This window comes from Heloderma suspectum, chromosome 1 (genome assembly GCF_057233095.1).
Source record: "Heloderma suspectum isolate Gila_16-S chromosome 1, 16-S_ref, whole genome shotgun sequence".
In the NCBI taxonomy this organism is placed as follows: domain Eukaryota; kingdom Metazoa; phylum Chordata; class Lepidosauria; order Squamata; family Helodermatidae; genus Heloderma; species Heloderma suspectum.
The window spans coordinates 107,026,375-107,053,961 of record NC_139458.1 but is presented as its reverse complement, the minus strand read 5'-3'; the positions used below and the strand labels follow the sequence as shown (position 1 = coordinate 107,053,961).

The 27,587-nt window shown below is 40.0% G+C and overlaps 1 protein-coding gene across 1 annotated transcript in view; it reads left to right on the top strand.

Annotated features, from left to right (window-relative positions):
* DCDC1 (doublecortin domain containing 1) overlaps positions 1-27,587 on the top strand; it is a 465,182-nt gene that overhangs the window by 38,716 nt on the left and 398,879 nt on the right. The window contains exons 7-8 of the mRNA XM_084852919.1: positions 21,499-21,704; positions 25,661-25,754. Of these exons, the coding sequence (XP_084709045.1) occupies positions 21,499-21,704; positions 25,661-25,754 (300 nt within the window). The remainder of the gene's footprint in view (positions 1-21,498; positions 21,705-25,660; positions 25,755-27,587) is intronic.

Sequence of the window (27,587 nt, the reverse complement as noted above, 5' to 3'; positions counted from 1 at the left end):
ATATCACAATATAGATAAATATTGTGAGTTAACTTCATAATAGATGACCATAAAGTTACGTTTATGATCTAATTCCAAAAACATCATCAGCCATGCTACGATGTAAGACTGCCAAGTTGCTGAAGTGTAATGGCTAAGAATATGAATTTGGAAGTCCCTGGTTCAAATTTCACCTGTAACACAAACTCATTAAGGAAGCAATCCTATGAATGCAAGACAGCATCTGGGGTACCATAGGATACTTTGGATTCCTGGATTCAAAGTCAGAGACAGCGCTCCAACCTTGGACCCAGGAATCCGCACTCTCCTCACAGCCAGCATGGAGAGAACCGTGCTGGCTTCCTCTCTGAGGTCAAAAAAGCGGCCTTGGAGAGGAGGTAAAGGGGGTGTTCTGGTGGGCAGGGAGCAGAGGAGACTGGAGAGCCTGGCTTATCCCAAAGCCTCTCCAGCCTCCTTCCCTCCCCCTCTGAGATACCCCAGCGAGTTGGGCAAACCCACGTAGCTGAATGCGGATTGGGAAGCACAGCGGAGGTGAGAATTGCCTCCGCCGTGCCTCCCATTCTGCATTGGATACTCATAAGCCTTTGGAGTTTGGAGGTTTACAAGTATTGAGGGTGCTCATAGGCAAGCTACTAGGTGTCCTTAGGCAAGCTATTATTCTCTGAGCTCTCAGCATCACATCTGTAATGTGGGGATAATAATATTGATCTACCTTACAGGGTTGTTAAAACGATTAGTGAGATAATGGGCAAAATCCCAGGAGTTACTTTAGGTTTGCTCAAGGGCATGGACATGCCAACTATACAGTTGGACTTCTTTTTAAAGACATCAGGCCCCCGTTCTTTATCATGAATTGCTTTGCAAAGCGTCTTCAATTTCAAAATTGGGTGGTGTGGAGGGCTGTTGTTTCAGATAAAGCTAGAAGGGGCTTTGGATGCATGGAAGTAGTTGCATAGATCCTGGCAAGTGCATTTGAGGAACTTTTGAACACTAAACAAAAATGTTGTTACATAAGTGAGTTGAAGGCAGAGACTGAAATAAGACAATGAAATCTCAAGGATAAGCAATCCTGGGAGCTGCATTTTTCTAAGTGGGCTGGGAATGCTGATGGTTTGGCTTTGTTGAAAACAGTATTTCAAATACTGAGATATGACTAGAGCAGCTCTCAAGTACCACTGTATTTTTGTGATGACAGATGAATTTCCTTTTGAATTGACCTTTTCCATTTTGATATAGTCCATTAGGGATAATATTTAGACAGTTTTCTTCCATATGTTTTAGACAAAAGATATAAAGATAGGCTAATTTTATTTTTGTGTAATGCTTGTATTACGGTTGAAACACCAGTCAATGAAGATGGTTAATTCAGAGAAATGCTTTAGAATAAGCATAGGGGAATCCCTAGAGAGCTTGATAATGAAATCCTGAGTAGGCAAGCCCAAAAACATGTATGTACTGTAGCCAGAAAAATCAAAGAAGCTTCTTATACAAGTAAATGCATGTGACTAATGAAGTAATCATGCATGTACCATGAGAATGTTCACAATGCAGAAAGTTTAGTGCAAGTCTGAACACTGTATTACTCATCAACTTAAAACACGAGAGGGAAATATTTGGTAACTGCACTTTTTTTTTTTTTTTTGCAGTATATGGTTTAAAGATATAGAAAAGTCAAAATAAAATAATTTTGAGAATTTATCATTGCCATTTTACCCAGTGCTATCAGCTTTGAATACACCCTGAACTCGACATATGAATGGCAGTACCTACCAGCTGTCCATAATGTACTGTTTAGATGTTCCTTGCATCAAATTTTCTTAGCTACCAGCTTCCTTAATTAATTCTAGATTGTTTTGTTTGGTTTTGAATCAAGGGATCTTTTGTTCAAGGCTTCACCCTGTCTGCATTTTATTCAGAAAGGTTTGCTGTGTTTTGTTGTGTAATAGCCTTGCAACGCTGGAAAAATAAGTTTCCATCCAGTCCACTCCACTGAATTCATTTTTAGAGCTTTTCTGTCATGGCAGTCATCTCTTCTCATAGGTTGGTGAGAGGCATTGTAGACATGATGCTAGGTGCACTGCATCTTTATAATAATTAGGGAATTGGGGACCATCCACAAAAATGCATGCTGCCTCTTTCCCACTTTAGGGAAATGTCAGGTGTAACAGTAACAGTGGTTAATGCTAACCTGAATCCCCATTTAACCAGGATTTGAGACCATGTGTGATGTCTCTGATCCCTAGGGTAAGTAAACATCAGAGGAACGTAGCTTAACTCTACAGACTTAGCTTGCCAGGAACCCTGGACTCCCTGATCCCTCCCCCACAAGTGGAATGGGGCTCATCATTGGCTTATCCAGCAAAGGCTTTCCAGCTCCCAGATATTCATGTGTGGTCCCACCTTCTCCATCCTCACAGCTGCACTACCATCTACCCTTTAGTGGGCTACATACTAGTCATGGCTGAGTTGAGTCAGTCCTAGCCTGCTTGGCCATGGACATAACCTCAGCAGAGCAGCTTTTCTTGTTGTTACACTACAGCCACCTCTCGCTGCTGCTTCCCCCACCCCTCTTCTCCAAGCCACAGAGTGAGCACTGAACTGCAAGGGCTGGTCAGCCTGTATTCAGCATCTATAACTTCAAGCCTATCTGGCTGTACAGGTTGTGCTGAAGGGGAGTGGATTGTGGCGTGACTCTGAATATCATGGTTCAAAGCAGGCATGAGGAACCTCTGGTCCATAGACCTCATTCTCCTGGACTTCTTAGTGGCTTTTGATAGCATCAGCCATGGTATCCTTCTGGATCGGCTAACTGGGCTGACTGTTGGAGGTACTGTATTGTAGGGGTTTTGCTCCTACTTTGATGGCCGATTCCAGAAGGTGGTGCCGGAGGAATATTGCTCTGTCCCTTGGCAGTTATGCTGTGGGGTGCCACAGTACTCTATTTTATCCTCCATACTGTTCAGCATCTACATGAAACTGCTGGGGGAGGTTTTCCATAGATATGGACTGAGGTGTCACCAATATGCGGATGACACCCAGCTCTGTTTCTCCTTTTCAACAAATCCAGGTGAGGCAATGGATGTTCTGAGTCAGTGCCCCTGCTGGAGGACTCTTCTTTGGAAGAAGAGCTAGAGCTCCCAGAAACAAACCTCATCAAGGAGCAGCCCATGCCGGGAGACTGGGAAGCAGTCCTTTTATCAGCTTAGGACTGTCATTTTTGATATGTCAGCCTATCTGGACAGAGATAACCTAGCTACAGTTATCCACACTCTGGTCACTTCATGTTTGGAGTACAGCAATGCTTTATGTATGGGCCTGCCTTTGAAAATGGTTCAGAAAGTTCAGCTGGTCCAAAAATAGTGCAGCAAGGTTGTTAACAGCAACTGGCTAATTTAATGATATTATGCCAGTACTGTATGATCTGCACTGGCTGCCAGTCCATTTCCAGACCCAATTCAACTTGCTGGTATTAACCTACAAAGCCCTAAACAATTTAGGGCCAGGTTACCTGAAGGATCATCTCCTTCTATATATACCTGTCCAGACCCTAAAATCATCTTTAGAAGCCCTTCTACAGGTGCTCCCACCAAATGAGGTGAAGCGGGTGGCTATTAAGAGAGGGCCTTTTCAGTGGTGGGACCACAGTGGTGAAATGCCCTCCTCAGAGAGACTTGCCTGGCACTTACATTGTGGTCTTTTTTGGTGAAAGGTGAAGAACCTTTTTATTTCCGAAGGCTTTTTAGTCCTTCAGTTTAAAAAAAAAGTGTCAGTGCTGGCTTTTACCCTGTTTTTTCACTTTGGTTTTATTCTTTTTCAAACTTTATATTGCATTTTACTATGTTCTTGTATTTTATGGTTTTAAGTTTTGTTTTGTTTTGTGAACTTCCTAGAGAGCTTCATCTGTTGGGTGGTATAGTAGAGTAATAAATAAATAATCTGGCCAGGCAGCGTCTGCCCTTAGCCTGCCCCCTCTGTTGCAGAAGGAAAAGTTCTTATCTGAGATTAGTTACCGTTCACCAAAGTTAAGGCTGGTGTTGATGTTTCCATAAGTATAGATAAAGCAGAAGGAGGGAGGTTACTCAAAGGTGGGTGGAAACGGGACTGGAAGAAGCGAGCATATGTTTCTGAGATTGGCCTCCTGCCAGAATTATGTCTGTACCAGCCCTCTGTGGTTGCAGTTTAGTGAATACCTACACAAATTCTTGTCTCATTCATTTCTGTGAGAGTTCAGCATGCTTAAGTTGTTTTGGCACCTGATCCATCTGCAGCTCAAGCTGGACTGTTTAAATAATAATAATAATAATAATAATAATAATAATAATAATAGGTGGGGGAACCATGAAAAATTATAGTTGAAGGCTGTAAAATTGATCTCGGAGGAAGTGTTGTCAGAAGCCAGACTCTTCCCCATGCTCACCCCCCAAGACTTGTAAACTGTGAGAGGGCATGATCTTCATAATTTAAAACAGGGGTCACCAGCGTAGCACACAACAGCACTACTGCACCCACTAGGCCAACTGAGGCACCCGCCAAGCTATTTCCACCCAATCTCCTACCCTTTTAGGCTTCCTTTTTAGAAGGGAAGCAAGTGAGTTCAGTCTGTTATGCTCATATCCTGCTTGTGGGCTTCCTTAGGCATCTGGTTGGCCACTGTGTGAACGGAGCGCTGGACTAGATGGGCCTCTGGATGCCTTGAGGGCCATTTTTTGGTAGAAAGGCAGGAATCAAATCAAATCAATAAATAAATACATTTCAGCATGGCTCTTCATATGTTCTTAGTTACCAGACCCAGCTCAGTGAGGGCTTCCACCTAGCTGCATGTGGCCCTTTGCTGCCAACATTCCAAAACGAGATGAGAGCAGTGCTTGTGTGTAGCCCCATTAGTTTTGGATTTGGTGCCCAGGGATGGGAGAGTGGCAGGAGTCTGGCGGGGGGGGGGGGAGCTTTTTCTAAATACCTCTGGGATTTCCTCTTTATCAGAAACACATTCTTGCCCTCACCCTCTACCTGTTTTGCCTCCCAGCACTATGTCACAATAGCTGTATACTTCACTAATAGATGGAACGATTTTGTTTAATATATTATTGTTAGACAGACAAGCAACATCCATATTTTACATGTGACATATTAAAAAAGATACTTTACATGTTTATCTTCCTTCCAATTAAATAGTTAGACCAACTCAAGAAGTAAGTGAACCATCCAGCTTGATAAATGATATAAATAAAAAGAGCAAAACAAAATCTAACTATTGATCTGTATAATCAAAGGTATATTTTGATTAAAATATGTAGTCCCCAAGATTAAAAAAAATCTTCCAGTTTTCATAATATCCTATACATTTATGAAGTCTTTTGCTTCCTTCTCAGATGTTTTGCCATATGCAAGACACTCCATATCCTATTCAGCCACTCAGTAATATATGGTCCTTCCAAACTGTTTCCCACTTTCTAACTGCCTCTATTCCAGCAGCAATTAGTTGGTTAACAAATGGGATATGCAAGAAAATGTTGCATTACGGAGTGCTCCCGTTCAGGGTTCCAGCAGGCTATGCCCTCTTACAGGATACTCTTTTCCATTACCCACCATCACGAACAGTCAGTCTGCATTCTGTGCCAACTGAGCGTGTTCAGACCTCATGGGATTGTTCTGGGGTTTCCCCCACCCTTAGGCTTTTGTTTTCTAAAGATTTTTTGTACTTCTGAAAAACCTTGGGGTTCCTCCAAGTCTGCTGATACCTCCATCTTGTGTGTGGATACCTCTGCTTTAGCTGTGTAGCGATACTTGGTGAATAAGTTCACCATTAGTACATACGATTACAGTTTTGCACACATGCATGCGCATGTGTGTTTTGATACCGAAAGTTTTAATTAACCTAATAGGAAAACACTGAATTAAAAGAGATTGCTATTGAAATTATTTGTCTTCTTATTGATCCCACTGCTTTCTAACATGCAGTGGTTTTCACATGCCAACATTTAATTAGGTACTGTGCAGAGATAAAATTGAGAACATTTATCCCTTTGAGACAAGAAAGGAAGAGAGAGAAAGGGTCTTTTCTTAGTTCCATTTGAGAAATCAGGCAGTGATTCTTCAGCATGTGGAATCATGGTATTACTAATAGGAGGGCTTCTTCAGCCACAGTGGTCTGTGAGTCAGTTTTTCAGTATTTAAGATATTTGGTGCATCCCCTAAGCGCACAATCCTATGCATGCTGGCTGGGGAATCCTGGGAGTTCTAGGACATTTTTCTGTCTAAACATTCATAGAATTGCACCCTAAATTTCTTCTCTGTCTTTTGGATAATGGTATTACAACGGGATGTAGATATTGACGGAGTTTCTTTTTCCTCTGTACAATAATAAGGGATAAGCTTCATCCATGTCTGCATGTCATTGATTTGAAGCTTAAAGAGGAGATTCATTTCATTTCATTTATTTCATTTCTATACCACCCAAAAGTCAAAGCTCCCTGAGCAGTTCATAAAAGTTACAATCCAAAAATACAATGTAATAAAAACAGAATATAAAATCTTCATACAAAATGTAAAAACAATTAAAAGCAACTAAAATAGTTAAAAGTAGTTGGAAAAGTCAGTTGATGCAATTATAACTTTAAAAAAATACATAGTTTTAAATGGGGCTGAACTTGAATAGTTGTGGTAGTCTTGTGTGCACCAATTATCGACAATAAGAAAACATTTAGGAACCTTACTGAGATATTTCCATTGCAATGTATATAAAATACATTATTTTGTAGATGAGTGGTAGTTGTATACATAATCACTCTATTGTATTCACCCATTCCACATGTGTTTGCATGGGAGAAAGATCATTTTCAAGTGATGACTGTCGTTCTTTTTAGAAGCTGACTACTGGGTTCACAGTTGGCCCACTGTGATTACTTCAGTTTGAAGGAAATGCATGACAAGCTGCTATTAGAATTTTTGCCTCAACAACAAAAATGTAGTTGTGAGGAATTTAGGCCATTGTTAACACTTCTGTCGTACTACTTCAACTGCTCTTCTGTTTCTCATTATTCTTTTATCTGTTGTTTCACTTATTTATCTGCACATCAGTCAAAGTTTTTCAGATCAGCATGTTAGTTTAATTTTCCCCTACATATTTTGGGAGATAGCCTTGTTGCTTTATTTATAATGACTATGGTATAGTGTAGTATTGAGAAATATGCCCCTGGAATTTACTTTCTCTTTCAAAAATTGCCACCCTCACAAATATTCAGATTTTTCAACAATGTTCATGTTATAGTTTCTGGTTTAATACTTTTATTTCAGTTGCTGGTCATATCACGAAAATCCATCAATTAAAGTCCACATTTTTATACCATGTATGTGCCTCATGGTGTGTTTCTAACCATTGAACTCAATTCTCAGCGAATGCCAGTGAAGTCATTTTAACTGAAGACTAGCTTCCATTTTAAATTAACTGCAGCTTGCCATGTTATCCGACCCTGGACAAATGATGTTTAATCTTAACTATGGTTAGCCAAAACAAGCCAGTTTCAAACCATTATAAAGCTGGCTTGTTTTGTTGTTGTTCAGTCGTTAAGTCGTGTCCGATTCTTCGTGACCCCATGGACCATAGCACGCCAGGCCTTCCTGTCCTCCGCTCTCTCCCGGAGTGTGCTCAAATTCATATGCATTGCATCAGTGATGCTATCTAGCCATCTCATCCTCTGCCGTCCCCTTCTCCTTTTGCCTTCAATCTTTCCCAGCATCAGGGTCTTTTCCAGGGAGTTTTCTCTTCGCATTAGGTGGCCAAAATATTTGAGCTTCAGCTTCAGTATCTGTCCTTCCAATGAGCAGTCAGGGTTGATTTCCTTTAGGATGGACTGATTTGACCTCCTTGCAGTCCAGGGGACTCGTAACAGTTTTCTCCAGCACCGCAGTTCGAAGGCATCAATTCTTTGGCACTCAGCCTTCCTTATAGTGGCTTGTTTTAGCTAACCATATTTAAGATTAACCACAATTTGGGTTTTGGATGACATGCTAAATTGCAGTTAATCTAAAACAGAAGTGGTAGCTTCCAGTCTTCTTGCGGCCATGCTGGAGGGGGGAGCACATGAGCCTAGGGTTCACAGGCTCACTGTCATAGTGCTAAACCAAGGTTTACCATTATATCTAAACACAGCCTACCACATTTTGTTCTGTGTTCTTTTGGACATCTATCATTGGCAAAGTGATTTGTCAGGGTATAGCAGAATCCTAGGAAACATCAGCTAAGATTTGAAATCTTCCTTGCTCTTCCAAGCAGAGGTGCATAGCTGTCACCAATACCTATTAGTGCCTGTAACATCACTGATGTCCAACTGCAATTTCGCTACCCAGTTTTGTGCTATTGGCCATTAAGGAGGTGTTCGGGCAGAGATATATTAAAATTAAACTCAGTCTTAAATTCCAGTGCTCTTCTGGTGAATGGCTTCTGCATGTTGAAATATATGAATTACTATTATACTATAGTGGTCTGACCTTTTTTACCAGGAAGTCCCTGGTTCAAATTTTGCCTTAGACAAGCATCTCTGTTTCTCAGCCTCACCTCTTCATTTCTTTGTTTTATTTAAAATTTTATACCTCTTTTCAGTCCAGAAATAGGCATCTCCGACTAATAAGTTACAATAAAATAACATAAAATATTTAAAATAAAATAAATTAAAACCATAAATAAAATGTATTTATTTACTCTCTCAGTTGAAAGAACCTTTCATTCTGGTCAGACTCACATGGGAGAGAACTGGCTAACCATACCTCCCTGAGTGATAGTTCCAAAAGTGGAATGTTACCACAGAGAGTATGAGATTTTGTTCCCTGCAGTTGTGCCATGTAAATGGTAAAGAGGATAAACAGGGTTTCCTCTAATAATCTCAAGGCATGCAGAGAAGTACAAAGGACAAGGGTTTTTGTTCAAATATCCTATGGCCTACTGTTTAGGGCTTTAAAAGTTAATATAATCACTTTGAATTGAATATGAAGACAAACTGGTAACTGTCAGGGTGGAAACTGAGCCGATAGAACCCCAGAGCAGTTCTGATTCTGAGGAGGAACAGCAATCCATGGGAGAGGAGCGCGCTCATCTCTCACAGGCACAGCAGCTGGCAGAGATTCCTCCTGCCAGCATTCCTGAGATAGATAGTGACCCTGGCAGCGAGAGAGTGTGGGAGGGGGGCTTGCTGGACGCTTGATGCCGACTCCGGGAGCAACAACAGCTGGAGGGCACGGAAAGGAGGTGCAGTGCTCGTTTGGCATGCCAGCAACGGTTGCGTCCTGAGGACCCAAGGGAAAGAGGGAGGAACTCTCCCTAGCCCATAAGTTCAGGGTCTTCCCATGATTCTCCTTCAAATGGGGACCAACTGCCTAACCTGGAGCATAGGCTACTCTGCTGTTCCTTGCTTAGTCGCTGGTGATTAGTATTTGAAAGAGTCATTAAGTTGTAAAAGGATTAAAGCCTTGAAAAGAATCCTTTTGTTTGTGTCTTGAGTAAGCTATTGCAGTAGACTGAAAGAGGTCGCCAGGGCGCTCCTGACAGCAACCAGTGCAGCACCTTAAAAATAGGTGTCTGTTATAGGCCTGGTTCATACAGTATCTAAACCAGCTTTCCCTAATCCAGCGCTCTCCAGATGTGTTTGGCTACAACTCCTGTCAGCCCCAGCCAGCAAGCCAATGGTCAGGGATTATGGGAGTTGTAGTTAGGGAAAGAGGTTGGGGAAGTCTGACCTTAACTATAGTTTAGATTATTGTGAACAAGCCAGAGCTCATGTACTTCTCAGCCCCTCTCCTTCCTGCGTGAGGAGAATGTTCCTCATTATGTACAAATTTAGGGGACTGAGACTTATTCTGACTAAGTTTGCATGTTACGCATGTTCTGGAAGAAGTCTTATTTGGATGCATTTCAATTTATTAGGCCTCATCCTGCCCATCACTGCATCCAGGGATTCTATTATTACTGAGAGTTTAAGGAAAAAGATACATTAACTGAAGATAATACTTAGTATGAATACTTATACTCAAAGAACCATACAAAAACAGAAAAATCATGCAACAAATTGTGAAATAATTAGTCCTACTACTTAAAAAAAATCAGCAGCATTCCCATAAAACTTTAAACAATGAAAAATGAGACATTAAATGCCTGTTTTTAAATAGGCTCATTCACCTAAAAGCAGAACGAGAGGACTGCCAGAATTTCCCAGAAGTGCTTGGAATACTCAAAAACCTCTACAGAAATGTATTAGGGTAGTTTATTTCACATCATCTTTTCTCAAAATAGCCTATATAAAATATTCATACCATGATGATGGTTCCTCCTCCTGCCTTTGTGTGTGTGTGGGTATCACAGCCATTCAAGAAACTTCTTAGTAAAGTGACATGTTTGAAGCCCAATACTTTTTTGCATTTGGGCAAAGATATAGAAATTTCCGCTTCTTTTAGGTTATTCTTCCATGATTTTTGTATCACTTGAGTAACAAACAGAACAACAGGAACAATAAGAAATATCTTCACTCTGGCAAGTTTCTGTATTATTTTTTATTTCTATTGCAAGTTCTGTTGGATCTGTTCTTAGCTTCTTTTTTTTTCTTTCCATCTTCTACATAAGATTTACAGCTCTTGTTTGTACTCCTGCAAAGCTCAGGGTTCCCCAGAGCATTCTGATACCTACCTCTTGTTTCTCAGTGGCCCTATTGTGGTTGTGGCTACAAAGCTGTCAGTACTTACTCACCTGAGTTCTCTATTAGAGGAAATGCTAATCATTGGTTTGTTCTCCCAGAATGGTTTTCAGCTGAGTATTGTAAGAACTTCTATTTAACTTTAAGAATTAGTGCCTGGGTTTGCTTTTTCTCCTCTTCCCTCTCCATCCCCTTTTCCCTGTGTTGCTTCTTTTAGATTGTAAGCCTGTGGGCAGCGGCTGTCTTGTTTCTAATGAAGGTATTTAAGCTACTCTCAGAGCCCTTTTGTCTGAAGAATGGGATAACATGCTTTAAATAAAAAAAAATTGCAATGTGTCTGTATGGCAGGCTTGTCTCAACAGATTGTGAAGGTAGAACTCTCTTAAGGCACATATTTATAATATACAGTGCACTTGGTAGCAAGTAATCCATATTTTATTTCTGCATACATGTGCACCTTTTCTTGCAACTTGGCTCTTCCTTGACATATAATCAGAATCTGTCCAAGCATTATATCCAGTAGTTACATTATCTGTTGTTTCTGACCTTTTTTCCATGTTTCCAACATTTATTTAATTCTGAAATGTTTGTAATATACTTTCTATAATTTTCTGTAAGTGCTACATGATACATGAAATTGCTCCATTTCAGCTTTCAGATAGCGAACCTTCATTATCAACATTTTTAAGGCTTTCTGAATGTTTGCCATACAAGTCCTTATATATTGCCAGTATGCTGTCCAAGTTGTTTATTACACTTGGCTCAAATAAATCAGGCATAGCAGGGTATGCCTGTCATTAGCTTCTACTTTTGTCTGAAAAAATCGGTCCAATATTTTTTTTAAAAAAAATTAGGTTAGTGAAAGAAAAAAAAAGTTACAAATTCCTCTTCCCTCACATTAATCTTAGAATAAATAATGTCTGAAGTGAAGACATCGGGTGGTGAATCCTGAGCTTCATCACTGACCTTCTTTGTTAATCTGCCTAGATCATTCAGATCAGACCATTTGATTATGCCATTCTTATTATTTCGTATTATTATTAGAAGCTCAGAGGCAAGTTGTGCAAGCTCTTCTTAAATGTACTTGGAAATGTGGAGGGTGTCCCTAGCTCTTAAAAATATTTTATTATGTATTTGATTTAATTTATATACCTCTCCAACAGGTTCTCAGGGCAGGGTACAAAAAGTTAACATTATAATAGAATAAATTAAAACAAAATGCCATGAAACCATCACAGTACAAAAGGGGAGTATAAAAGCAGCTGGTGCAATTAAAAATAAACACGAAGCAGCATAAGAACAACCTACACAAGATTAAAAAGCTTGTTTTTACATCAGAGCCCCCTCCTGGCTCCTCCCAGGTTTCTGTAGAGGGGCAAAATGGGCATTTTGATGGGTGGGGCAGGAGTGGCCAAGGATCTGAGAGGTCATAAGTCCTCCCAGCTTCTGAGGATCCAAGTTTCCAGCCATGCCCCAAACCCCAAGAAACATTTAGATGCGATCAAGAGTGTGGCAAAATACCTCTCTCCCATGGCTGGTAATAGGAGGGACTGATTCCCCCCGTCCCCCGTCTGTGGATGAAAATGCTGTAAGCCCCATCTCCCACCACACTTCTGCCCTGTCAGCAAGAGCCAGCAGGATCGGGAGAGCTCCAGGAAGAGCATAGGATTGCTCTCTAAAAGTCCTATTGTCATGATAAATTTTCTTTCCCAAATGTTCTAGCTAAGTCTTCTACATAATGTGTAGAATTTCTACAGATTCATATCATGTCAATTGAAGGTAAATATTATGAATTGGGTATTTTTAAAAACAAGCCTCATGTACTGAAGCAGGCTCACAAAAATCTATTTCTGCTAAATATCATGTGGTTTCCCCAAATAAAATAATTTGCTCTGACAGCTCTTGATTGACAGGAATATGTGCGAGCACATTTAAAATAGGCCATCTTCTGGAAGGAGCAAGTGTCAGTGAAATGATAGATTCTCACTATCCTAATTATTGACAGATTTCAAAATGTTTCAATCCCAAACAGCATTCTAAACAACAGTATAACACTTTTTCCTCATAAGCACACTGAAAATTAAACAGTCTTGTCATATTTTATTTTTTTCAGAAAATGCATCAGCTTGATGAACTTGGTGCTAAACATATTTTATCACAGATTTTTCACTTTCCGTATTAATTATGTTGTGTGTGTGTGTATACATGTGAGCGCGCAATGAGTGCCTCTCCCACAATATGAACTCAAATGCCCCTTAAGAGAGGATGTAGCAGTCTTCTACTAGATATGAAAGGCATATGAGCTACTACTGTCTGGACCATACTACGTTTATGAGAACTGGTGACACCCTGGACCCTTGCATAAATGATACTCAAGAAGTCTTATAAACCTAAACATTTACTAAGGAAAAGCCAGTGGGAGGCTTTTTCCATGGATTTCGGAAGGGACATATAATTCATGCATAAGTTATATGAAAATATTTTATTTATTTATTTGGAAATATATCCAGTTCTCTGCTTTGAGAATTCTTTGAGAAAGCAACAGTAAGAATTAAATATATAATTTAAACCACAGCAGAATTGGAATCAGCAGCATTTCTCCAGCAGTAAGAGAAAAATAAAACATGGCTCAACTAAAGTCACATTACATTACACTTTAACCCCTTGCATAGACAGAAATGTTTAAACTGAATGTCTGTCTCACTTAGGTGTATTGGCTTGGTGATATTTCGAGGCTTCAATTATTTTAGTGCTAAACTGTTTTAAAATATTCTTCCTGAATTTCAATGCTTAAATTGTTGCATTTATCAATTTGTATGCCACCCAATAACAGTGTTCTCTGAGCGCTTACAGCAATGATACATTAAAATACAATAACCAGGAGGCTAACACTGAAAAGGCCCTTCCCCAGTGGCTACCTGTTGCACCTCACTTGGCAGGGGTACCTGGAGAAGGGCCACCATAGATGATCTCAGGATCTGGGTAGGTACATGTGGGAGGAGGCCATTAAGGGCAATAAAGGTTAAAATCAGCACTTTGAATTGGACCCAGAAATGGACCATGAGCCAGGGCAGATGATAAAGCGCTGGTGTAATCCCCATTAATCATCTTCCTATTCTGGCTGAAGTGTCTGGACCATTTTAAAGGCAGGCCCACATATAATGCATACAGTAATCAAACAGGATGTTAGGAGAGCCTGGGTAACTGAAGCCAGGCTTTCCCCATCCAGGGAGGGTCGCAGTTGGCATAGCTGCCAAAGCTGATAGAAGATGCTTTGAGCCACTAAGTTGCTTGTGCCTTGAGACAATGCTGCATCAAACAGCACACCCCAAACAAGGAACATGATCCTTTATGGGGAGTGCAACCCCTCTTGCATAAGTTGAACACCACTCACCTGGACAAACTACCCACTAACAATGTTGTCTGGACTGAGCTTCAGTTTATTAGCCCTCATACCACATTCAGGCACTGATTCAGAACACCCACTGCCTTGTCTAAATTTGATGAAAAAAAGAGACAAAGTTAGATATAATCCACATATTGGTGACTCCACACATCAAATCTCTGGATGACTCTCCCAATGGTTTCATGTAAATGGAGGAAATAAAAGAATCCCATGGGGCCCCATATTATAACTGCCATAGGGTCAAGCAATGGTCCCCCAGCACCACCCTATGGAATCATGCATCCAAATAGGAGTGGAATCACTTCTAAGCAGTATCTCTCTCTCTCAGCTCAGATGGCCTATCCAGAAGGATACCGTGGTCAACAGTATTGAAAGCTATGAAGAGGTCCATGAGAATCAATAGGATTGCACTTCCTCCCTCTGTCCTTGTTTTGGCAAAGGTCATCCCACAGGGCAACCAAGGCAGTTTCAGTTCCAAACTCAGGCCTAAATCCCAATTGAAATGTATTTTGAAAATCACTTTCTTTCACGTGTGGCTAGGATTGACCAGCAACTATTATTTTGAGTACCTTGCCTAGGAAAGGGATAGTTGTTACCAGCCTATACCTTTAAGGAAGCAGGAACCACCCCATCTCTCAATCTGCTTTTGCCCATTGTAGAGCACATCTTTGAAACTCCCTCTCCTGATCACTTCAGAGTTTTTTGTTGTTCAGTCATTAAGTCATGTCCGACTCTTTGTGACCCCATGGACCATAGCACGCCAGGCCTTCCTGTCCTCCGCTCTCTCCCGGAGTGTGCTCAAGTCCATATTAATTGCATTGGTAATGCTATCTAGCCATCTCATCCTCTGCCGTCCCCTTCTCTTTTTGCCTTCAATCTTTCCCAGCATCAGGGTCTTTTCCAGGGAGTTTTCTCTTTGCATTAGGTGGCCAAAGTATTTCAGCTTCAGCTTCAGTATCTGTCCTTCCAATGAGCACTCAGGGTTGATTTCCTTTAGGATTGACTGATTTGACCTCCTTGCAGTGCAGGGGACTTGTAAGAGTCTTCTCCAGCACCACAGTTCGAAAGCATCAATTCTTTGGCGCTCAGCCTTCCTTACAGTCCAGCTCTCACAGCCATACGTTACTACTGGGAAAACCATAGCTTTGATTATACGAACCTTTGTCGGCAAGGTGATGTCTCTGCTTCTTACTATGCTGTCTAGGTTTGCCAGAGCTTTCCTCCCAAGGAGCAAGCGTCTTTTAATTTCATGGCTACAGTCACCGTCTGCGGTGATCTTGGAGCCCAAGAAAATACAATCTGTCACTGCTTCCATTTCTTCCCCTCCTATATGCCAGGAAGTGATGGGGCCAGACTTAAACATTTTTCCTTTTTGTCTAGCCTTTTGTGTTATTTTCTTGCTGGTTTTTATTTGTTTTATGTTGCTGCTCTATTTTTACTCATTATGATGCAGTTTTTATTGTAGTTCTTTTCTAATGTTCACTGTTCACTGCCTTGGGAGGGCTTGCCTTGAAAAAGAGTTTATAAATAATTTGAGCAAATAAATAAAAATACAAAGAGCAGGGTATCTATCCTATTGTGACTGATCATCTGTTAATCTGCAGTCCTTCCATTACTGTTCTCTGTGATTCTGTAGCTGCCAACTAGAGCCCTAGGGATTTATCTCCACATGTGTGCTCGTGTGTGTTAGATTATGTGTTTTATTGGATGAGTATTTTAAATTGGATGTGTGTTTTGAATGGATGAGTTTTAATTATAACACTGTCATTTTATCTGTATTTTACTGTTAGCCGCCTTGAGTGCTATTTTTAGTGGAAAGGCAGGGTGGAAAGGCAGGATAGAAAGCTAATAAATCATTAATGAGTAGCTCAGCTCCCCCTTTTCATCCCTATATACCATATAAACAGATTATGGAAAGCTACATATCCAGCAGATTTAATGGAGTACTCTTTCAACAAACTAGGACTGAGGAGACCCAGATTCAAGTTCACACTCAGTCATTAAGTTAATTGAGTTACCTTAACGAGCCACTATCCCTTAACCTAACCTACCTCACAGAGTTTTTGTGAGGGTAAAAGGAAGGAGGTGAATCATGTAAGCCACCTTGAGCTCTGTGAATACTACTTGCTCGGGAACATTAGTGGGAGAGGGCCATTGCCCTCATGTCCAGCTTGTGTGCCATTCAGAGGTATCCTTGTGAGACACAGGATGGTGGACTAGACAGACCTTTGATCTATCGCATGAGGGCTCTTCTTTTGCTCTTACAATGTAAATGTAATTAATGAATAAAGAAGGCATAAACCTCATATCCAGCTGAAGTCAGTGGAAACTTGCCATTGATCTTACCTTGGATCACATCCTCACTAGAGATATTTTTTTAATATGAAATGTTTAATTAAATGTTATTTCCTGAGCAGTTTGTTTTTAATATTTGGAAGCTCTTAAATAATGTTAACATGGAATATTATTAATTATATATACTTGTAATTTAAATTCTTGTCTAACGTTTCTAGGCAGGAAATACTTAGCAAAAGGTTTTACTAATTCAATTATGTAGCTGAAGAATGTTGACTTTATGCAATGACTGTGCTTACACTATTGTGTAATTAAGAAGTACCTCAAGGATAATGTTATTAGTACTAACATGTGTGCTTCGTATTGTAAAATGATAAGTGAGAGTTCTCTCTTTCTCTCTCTCCTACACAAACTAAATGATCTGCTTCACACATGAAGTTTTCCCCACACAAATGTACCCACTATGCATACTTGTCACACATACATTTGTTGCACATGATGGTGTGTGCGTGTTTGTGCATTGCTCACATTGTGCCGAGCTCCTTGAGCTTCTGCATGTCTGTGAACAATAGCAGGCCTTCTGCAGCCCAAGTAGCTTTACTGGCTACTTTCTTCACTGTTCCTATATAAAATTTATTTTTCTGTTAGTAAACTTCAAACCCCGGGGTATCATCTCAGTGAGAACTAGGCCTTCCTGAGCTTGTCTCTACTCTCTTATCCCTTTGATATGATGATACCCCCTTTTTATTCCTTTCTTTGACCTTACTGCCTAAATTTGATCTCATCCAGATAGTGTCCTGTTTCTAGTCTAGATATGATAGATGCAAAAACTGCAGCCTACTTCCTATAAATACATAATAATTTGTGCTTGCTGGTATCATTAGCATGGTATAAAATAGAGTCTACTGAAAATGTTACTGGCTTCCTCAGTTGAATCCAGTTATGGGTAACATGAGGCCACAAATCTCTTTTTCGTGTGAAGTCAACAAAATAAATAAATAAATTAAGAATCTTGAGAAACTAAATTTCAAATGTAGGGTTGTGTTTATAGAGGGAAATATGTATTTTAAGAAATTTGATATTTGTCTAGGTCAAGGAAGATCAGGGGAGACAGACTTCTGTGGGGAGCTAGTTAGTTGAGTTGTACATTCATATTCAGGGAATTTTATTTATTAATTATTTAAATTGTACCCTGTACCCGTGGGCTGCCATGGTGGTTAAAAATAAGATTTAAATAACTTCTTAAAACTTCCAATAACATTTTAAAACTTAAATAGACAATATAGGTGCAACAAAATGTAACAAACCTGGAGGACATAAAAATTGGTGCTATAGAAACACTTCTTCAAATAATAGTACTGAAGGCTAGGGGCTCCAATGTCAGTGGAGCTGTGAATTTGCTTCAGGTTTCACTCAGAACCAGTCAGAGCTCTAAAGGAGCTATCCAAGGTTTGGAAGCACCTTGGATAGCTCCTTTAGAGTTCTGACTTGTTCTGACTGAAACCCAGAGAGGATTCACCACCCCACTGACATTGGAGCCACCAGCCACCTCCACTGAATAATAGTTGATAATAATAGGGATGATAGTAGGGAGAGAGTGGACTAACTGAACCGCATGTGGCAGGGAGTTCCACAGCTTGAATGCCATCACAGAGAAGGTCTTGTCACATGTAGTTACCCACTGTAGTTTAGCTGGGGTGGGAGATGGAACAGGGCCTCTCCAGCAGATTGAAGCATGTGGTAGGTTCATATGGGAGGAGTCACTACTTTAGATATTGTGACATAAAACCAGCATTTTGAATTGGGTCCAGAACGGAGTCAGTAGCCAGTTAAGACTGTAATTACTGTCTTGGTATATTGGTATATAGTCAATTACTTGGACCACTATTAGCATTGTAACGGCTGCATTTTGCACCAACTGAAGTTTGCAGACATTTCTCAAAGGCAGAGAAGGTACAGCATGCTATGGTAGTCTAATCTGGATGTATGCATGGCATGTGTAACTGCTTTCTCCAGAAAAGTGTGGAGGTGGCATACCAGCCAAATGCTCATGGCTCCTAGTTTAGGAGAAGAAGGAACTAATGTAGCAGTAACAAGACAATATACATGTATAAAGCCTATTGTTCTATGAAGGGAAACGTGTAATGTGTGATCAGAAATTCTTCATTACCCAGTACTTAATAGATTGCATTGTGGCCTTAAATCAGTTGTAAAGCAGACAGATTTCCATTTTGATAGAAATAATTCTTGATACTTAAGACATTAGGTGTCCACCCACTACTGATAAAAGAATTTGCATTTCTGCTTTGAGGTTTGTTAAAATTTGTTTACAGTCTCAAAAAAATCTTTAAACACCTACTGATGGAGTTGTATATATATAGATAGTTCACAGAAAGGTTCAACTGAGAGGCTAAACACATTTTGATTGGCATACAAGATGGGATGTTTGTAATTTTAATCAAATTTAAAATTAAGACATACTTCAAATAATATGTCAAAGTGCTGTTATTAAACTTAAAATCTAATGACAACTGCTTTCACTGCTAGTTAGAACATAGCCATTGTGCCTGTGGCAATACATGATGGCACTTCAGAGCATGCAGAAACAAAGAAGTCAAGTATTTAAAGAAAAGGGAGTGACTAAAACTGAACACAGGAATGTGACCTGGCTATAATCACAGCAGGAAATTTTATTTTGAGAAGAAGGCATATTTATATTAAATATTGGGTTTTTTAAGCATATTTTGGATTTGATAAAGTTGGTTATACAACTAGAAAGAAATGACTTGTTATTTTCTATTGAGGATTATTAAATATTGAATGGTATTGTAATCTATTAATTTTTTTTTGCAACAGGGCCATAGTCAAAACAATTCTTCCCCATGTATAATTATTGAAGACAAATGGATTCAATTCCATCTTTTAAAAAGAATCTGAACAATTTTTTTTTCAGATCTTAGAGTTTATGGAAATAGTTGTATGTGTGAAATGTTTAGATAAATATGGAAGAAGCAGAGAGAGAGTGAGAGTAGCGGAATGCACATTTCACTATAAAAAACAGATGAATCCTGTAAATCTAAAATACATCTAGTGGGGGAACAACTGGCCAATGAATGATACACATTTAGCAGGTTGTGGACAAAGCCCTCAATCCAGCTAAAACTAGTCATGACTAAAGGTGCTTCCAGATGGACAGCTCCTAGTGCTGCTAATCAAAAGGCATTCTATAGCTGTTTCCCTCCTTAACAGATTTTTTTGTGGTAAGACAAAAGATGGAAGAAGTGGAAAAACACATGATGGTTACAAATGAAAGACATTATCCAGACACCTATAAAATGCCATGAATAAAACAGAGGTTGCATGACAAAAGCTCATCTGGAAGCACCTTATGGCTGTGTTTGCACGTCACAATAAGCCAAAATTCTAAAGATTTTTGGCTTATTGTGAATGAGTATGGGTGTCAGTGCACACTGGCCCAATTGCTCCCTCTGGAAGCAGAAGCAGCTAAACAAACCATGGACTTTCATAGGTTATGGCTGTGGCTTGTCTGGGGAGAGACTAGTCAAGACTTCCCAGTTCGCATATCACAATAAACAAACCATGGATGGAAGGTCAGTGGTTTGTTTAGCTGCTCTAACTTGCAGAAGGAGCCAAGTGGGAACACTGACATGCTGCTTTGTTCACAATAAGCAAATGGTTTCTATATCAAACTGAAACCAATGGAACCAGTTAGTCACAAGTAAATAGACTATTATTGCTTTCAAAAGGTCTTGGTCATAACTAATTTCAGCTAGATGAGCTAGATCATTTAGCTAAATGTTGCAGTTGTGTTCTAGCCCTAGCTAACTCATATATGAAATATTGTTTGATAAATGTTTAAAATTTAACAATATTTGAAGCAGGCAACATTTTATCTTATTTGATAGTGTGATTATATATTGTGCTATATAAGTTGCTCCTATCCACCTTTACACATATTAAATTCCTCTTTTTTGCCACAGTTGAGCATTTCTCCTGTTGAAAGTGAACTGTTGTGCAATTATATGCATGGGAAGATTGAATATCTAGTGCATTATATCAACAGTTGTAATGTGTTCTGTTCACTACCATTTTGACAACTGCAGTTCTTCTATTTGTAGATTTCTGGGGCAGTATTTTTAGTATATTTTAAAAATATTAAAAATCTAGCATTTCTCAGGACAAGCAAAATTACAATATATTGGACAATGTTTTCTATAGGGATACTGATGCAAGGATTGCCTAAACAATCTTTTAAGTGTAGCACACTATATGCAGCCTGATGAAGAGTTCTGGAAAGCTCAAAAGCTTGCTCACAACTTTCTGACATTTAGATTGTTCCTAATAAAGGTATTTCCAAACTGTGGCTTTTGGATTTTTTCAGCATAGTTTGTTTGGGAAAGTAATGGGATAGGATTATCATGGGTAGCAAATGCTTCATTTTCTATCTCTTCCTGCCCCCCTGCATTCTCATTACTTATATTTCTTTCCCAGGTTTTAGCCAAATTATTTAACAAGGTGTTTTTTATTATAATAATATGTGAAGAGTTAAATAGTCAGATATCCATAATTTCAAATTCTAGATTCTCTACTTAGATGTTATGTAGGGGGTCATTCTTTCAGACCTACAAAGAAGCAGAATTAGGAAGCCAACTGTTAAAAGAATCATTTGTGGGATACATTGTGACCAATGTGAACTAAAGCAAATGCTGATTAAAGGCCAGAGACAAGAACCTTTGCTTTTATGAAGCAAAGGTGATGAAATACATTTATTTTTGTAGATGAGAAGTAAAATGTTCCTTTCTGATCAGTTACAGAGGCATGCTAAGGTGAATTTTAATTATGACTAAATTGTGGTATTACTCTTTCATACCCCAAACATCTGTTCCCTTCAGGAATGATGATTTATGCGGGCTATCAGTAGAGACAGCTTGCTACAGCTTATGTCACGGTTTGTGGGAAGATGGGGTCGTATTTCCAAAATACCAGCTTTTATATGGATACCAGCCAATGTGTTATTAAGGTAATAGGGGAAAAGGAGCACGATGTGTTCGCTTTTAATTCTGAAGCCAAATATTGACTTTACCTTTTTTCTTCCAGACCATCTGCTGTTAATGAAGAATGCAACTTGGACACTGAATGGTCTAGTCTTTCCTAGAGGTATCAAGAGAAGAAAAGCCAAGCCTATGCTTTCCAAACGCATGAAAAAACTTACACAGAAGCCCATGATCAGACTCTTGGTTTTTAAGAACTGCATGGGACAGGATGGTTATGAAATACCAACACCCCCAGACCAAATTGAAAAGGTAAACTGGGATGTGGCAGAGCCCAAAGATGTGAGAAATAGCATTTTCTCTTTGGCCTTATTGTTTAACCCATTTAGTTATATGATTAGAACAGAATTTCAGCTGTAGATTTTCAAAAAAAAAATCACCATGACCCCCAGTCACTGGACACAAATAATTTTGCACTGTAGTATTTTATCTTGATTTTTAAGTAGACCATTATCTTTAATCCTTCTGCTCTAGAATTGCCCAATTTATGTTAACGTGATCACTTCAGAATAGATACAGCAATTCATAATGTGGAGCACAAGGATGGGTTTGCACCAACTAGAGTGAGTTTGCACAAGTAGGAACACAGGAGTGCCATTGTGTACTATGCAAGTACAATAGCACAACTCGGATAAAGTGGGAAGAGACAGGATTATGTCCTACCTCCTTGTGGCCCAGGCTGCAAAGTCTATTTCTTCTGGAAAGTCGAAGGATATATCTAGGCAAAAGGACAAAAGCGACTCCCTCTGTACTGATGAAGTGGGCAGTAGGCCACAAAACTTCATGCTATAATACATTTGTTAGTTTTTAAGGTGCCACAAGACTCTAGGTTGCACTGCTTAACAGGAATAGATCCATGTATAGTTTGTGAATCTAACTGCTATAGAGCATCCAATTTCTGCAAATAATGATGTCTGTAGCATAGAAAACCTGTGTAGCTCAACTTGTAGAGCTCTGAAATAGAGGTGTGAGAAACAATATTTCTACTCTGACTTATATATGAGGTTTTATAACAGCATATGTGATTAAGATCGGTGTGGTAGAATTTTAACTTCTTCATAGCAACATATTTGAAAATAGCATTACATGTTCATTAATTTTGTCATAGCCTCTTGGCTGGGAGCTTTGGAGGCATTGGGTTAGATCCATTTTGGGAGGAGCAGGATGTGTGGCCCTCCACTCGTCAATAGGAGATTCCTCATAAGGGATCTTGGGCTGGGGCTGCTAGGCTCAGCCCAGGTTGGGAGCTGGCATGCTTGCCACAGACCCAGGTGTTGGGAGGACCCTACGCGATCAGTGCATGCTGTGGTGGGCCTGCTATTCTCACCATTCCCTATGTTAACCCCAGCAGTTGGGCCAGGGTGGAAAATCAGCCAGCAGTCAGACTGCCCGATGATTGAATCCATTCCCTATCCTATGTAAGCCATAGCCAATAAAGACAGTGGCCAATTTCAACCCAAACCTGGACTATATGTGGTTACTGCCTACTCTGCCTCACTCCCCAAAAGGCACTGTGGGTGCAATAGAGTGATACAACAACAGCAAAAAGGGCATAGGTTAAAGAGAGTGGTGTTTGGAACAGTTAAGGTAAAGGTGGTTTCTTAGGTCTGGTGCCTGTGTAAAAATGAGAGGGGTTAGATGCAAGCAGGAGCCTGGAACCTTGTGTCCCTTTTGCCCCAACAAAGATCACTTTTTCATTTTCTAACTTTTCCTAAGTAAGTACTATCAAAGAGAAAAAATATTGGTACGGATGAACCTCCATGACAGATATAAGATTACATTGCTAGGAGGACTCAACAGTGAGTTCCGTATGTCTCCTCCCCTTCCTCAGCCTGACACTTCCCTTAGATGCTGTGACTGACAGCTGAACTTTTGTCATAAACTGACAAAAAAGATCAGTCAGAAAACAGTACTTTAGGGCTCAGCTGGAAAGCAAATGCTTTCAGAAAAATGTCTGATGGCACCCTAACTTTTAGCAGTGTTTTGGGGATCAGATGAAAAGGGACAGAAAAGCATTTGCCTATTCAGAATGAGGACCATGTGCTGTAAAAAAACATTGCCATTTGTCTCAGTTGTCTTTGTTTGCATTCAGAAGTTGCATAGCCAAAATTGATTGGCTGCTTAATATTGTGAAATATTCACATTCACTATGTGATCCCTGATAGGCTGGGATCACTTGAGGAATGAGGAATCAGGGGAAAAATAATGCTGAAGGAACAATAGAGAAGGAAAATACTGTCTGCAAACAGCTACACAGAAATTTAGTTTATTTATTAGATATGTATACTGCCCAACTGGCAAATGCCCTTAGGGCAACTTATAATCTTAAAACCAAACAACAGCAACAAAATAATGATAAATAAATAACAATAATACAACAATACAAGTATCAAAATAAAACAGTATTAAACATTAAGCACATTAAAATATTAAAAACAATGAGGTGCCAACAGTAAAATTAATAAAGCAACAGATTCAAGGTTAGATGCCTGCTTAAAGAGGAAGGTTTTAACCTAGCATCTAAATGTATACAGTGAAGATGCCAGGTGGACCTCCATGGGAAGGACATTCCATAGATGGGGACACTACAGAGAAGGCTCTTCCCTGGTAGCCACCCATTGCACCATTGTGGACAGCGGCACTCAGAAAATAGCCTTCAGAGATTATTTTACTAATCAGGCAGGAACATATGGGAGAAGACACTTCTTCAGGTAGACTGGTCCTAAACCGTTTAGGCTTTAAAAGTCAATACCAACACTTTGAATCAGTTCTGGAAAGTGACTGGCAACCAGCGCAGCTGATGCAGTATGTGAGTAATATGTCCAAAATAGCCAGTCCCAGTAAGCAGCCTCGCTGCTTTATTCTGCACTAACTGAAGTTTCCGGACCATCTCCCCAAGTATAACTCATGGCAATAATCCAGATGGGAGGTTACCACATGGATAACTGTAGCCAGGCTATCTCTGTCCAAGTAGGGTCATAGCTGGTATATCAGCCTAAGCAGATAAAAGGTACTTCATAGCACTGAAGCCTCTTGGGCCTCAAGTGACAGAGCTGGACCTATAAGCACCCCCAGACTATGAACTTGCTCCTTCTGGGGGAGTGCAACTCCATTTAGAGCAGGTTGGATGCCACTAAATTGGACAGATGAACCACCTACTAACAGAACCTCCATTGTCTGGATTGAATCTCAATTTATTGTCCCTCATCCAGCTCATTACTGAGTCCAAACACTGGTTCAAGATAGTTACTGCTTCACTTGCATTTGATGAAAAGGAGAAGTAGAGTTGTGTGTCACCTGCATATTGATGACACTTCACTCCTTTCCTCCGAACAATCTCTCCCAGCAGTTTCATGTAGATGTTTAAAAGGGGGGGGGGGACAAAGTAGAGCCTTGAGGGATGCCACAACAGAGTCTCCACGAGGCATAATTATAGTCACTGACCACCACCTTCTGGAACTGGCTGTCCAAGTAGGAACAGAACCACTGTAAAACAGTGCCTCCAACACCCAGTTTAGACAGCCTCCCCAGACGGATAACATGGTTGATGGTATCGATGGCCTCTGAGAGGTTTAGGCGAACCAACAGGGATTCATTCCCCCTGTCTCTCTCCCAGCAAAGTTCATCCCACAGAGTGATCAAGGCAAACCAGGCTTAAACCCAAATGAAATGGGTCCAGATAATAAGTATCATCCAGAAGTGCCTGAAGCTGGCCACCAACAGCTGTTCAGTCATCTTGCAAAATATATATATATGGAAAATTGGCAATTGGTCTAAAATTATTAAGGTATTCTGGATCCAGCCCCAGCTTTTTCAGGAGAGGTTGAATCACCGTCTCTTAAAGAGATCTGTAGTTGGCCATCACTCAAGGCAGCATTGATTACTTCCTGGATCCAGGGCCTCAGACCAGATCTACTGGCTGTACTCAGTAAAGAACAGCAGGGGTCAAGAGCACAGGTGGTCAGACAGCAGATCCAAGATGGAATTAAGACTTGGACTCGATGGCCTTGTAGGCCCCTTCCAAACCTACTATTCTATGATTCTATGACTTTTCAGGGAACATGGCAGCTCCTCCAAAAGGATTAGTTTCTCATTTTAAAACAAGTGGGTAATCACACAGTGATGACCAAATATATTTAAGCTTTACTCCTTCAAAAGATGTTTTTAAGGTTTGAGTATTTAGTGAAACGATTTTTTAATCTGTCAAGTTTTTAGATATTTGTACTATGAGACTGAACCTTACTTCACCAGCAAAGTATATATACAATATGCATGGAGAAAAAATTGAAGATCTCATAAATGGTGAGTAGAAATTATACTACTTTTTAAAAGGTTATGTAGTTCAGGTACACATGAATGTATAATGTATCAGATCCATTCCTTCAATGTATCAATGTTTAATGTAGCAGATGAATGCCTTTCTGTGGCTGCTTCCAGATGAGACATTTATTGTGGAATGGCCATGCCTTGTTCTCTCACATTTTACCGGGAGGAGGGTGGGTGTTCAGATGACATCCATATCCAACTGTAATCCTCATATGTTTTCACCACAGTTCTTCTGTATTTTTCGCAACTGCTAGGGTTCCGAACCTGGTGCCCATAGGCGCCAGTGTGCCTGTGGACACCTCCCATGGCACCTTCCAGATATCCTCTCTTTCATGATTTCTTAAATAAGATTTTTTGAATTCTTATTATTTTTTAAACCGGGAGGCTGGAGTGTTACAAAGCAATGTGCTGGCCTTGAGCACCATCTTGATTTCCAAGAATGTCTTTGTGGGCCACAGAGGCATTCTTAGAAAATAAAAATGGTGGGTGGGTGGAGCCCAGCACTTCATTCCAAAGCATGCCCAACCAACCAGGAAAAAAGACAACGGTAGGATGAAGGTGGTTGGAGCAAGGGATTTATAGGTTGAAATAATTTTATTTAAATGCTCTGCCCCTCCCCAGAGAGTTCTGGAGGACTAATTTGAAGGAGGTTGGAATAACTTGGTAGCATGGTATCAAGTAGGTACGTTCATCAGAAGACAGAATATCAAACAACAGGCCCTAAGAAATTTAACATCATTTAAATCTATACTCAAACTCCTAGGCAAGGGGGAGAAAGGCCTGGTGTCACTTATTTATAGAGTGCTAATTGATTTATATATGGGTTCAACTAACAGTTTAAAACGAATGTGGGAACTGGACAGGGAAACAGAAATAGAGGATGATATATAGAATACAACATTGGAAAAATTCCCATTTAAATCAGTATCTATCAATATGATAGAACAAGCTTTGAAGGTTCTTCAAAAATGGTATATGACTCCTGTTTGTTTAGCTCATATTCATCAGGAACTGACAAGATTGTGCTGGAGGGGATGCAAGGAACCAGATCAACCCAGCATATCTGGTGGTCCTGTGTAAAAGTGGCAAAGTTTTGGACTGCAGTCTTTGGTGAAATTGATAAGATACTTGGGCAGCAATTGGAGAGAACACCGGAGTTGGCACTCTTAGGAGTGTTTTGGGGAAATAATAGAAATTGCTCCTCTAAGCCATTGGCTGGATTTTTTTTTGGTGGCAGCTAGACTGGTTATTACTCAGTTTTGGAAGGACTTAGGAGGAGTCTTATTGGATGCTTGGTGGGCCTGGGTTTGGAAAATTGCCTTAACAGAAAAGCTAACAAATAAGCTATGAATGGCGAAAGGAAGTAGGAATCAAGATACATTTACTATGGATTGGTATCAATTTATTATGTATGTTGGCAATACTCAACTTCATAACACTCTGCCTGTAGCATATCGGCTTCTCTGGTTTATGTGAACAATGTATTCTATATTTTTCTGCCTTAACCTATTATAATTTTTGATATGCCTGGACTATCGCATGTAAGGGGGTGGGGGAAAAAACCTGACCCTCCCCCAGAAGAAGGTGATGTGGAGCATCCTGGTGGGTTATTTATTTATTTATTACATTTATATCCCGTCTTTTTTCCTCCAAGGAACTCAAGGCGGCGTACATAATCCTCCTCATCCTCCTCCTCCATTTTATCCTCACAACAACAACCCTGTGAGGTGGGTTGGGCTGAGAGTCTGTGACTGGCCCAAAGTCACCCAGTGAGCTTCCATGGCCAAGTGGGGACTAGAACCCGGATCT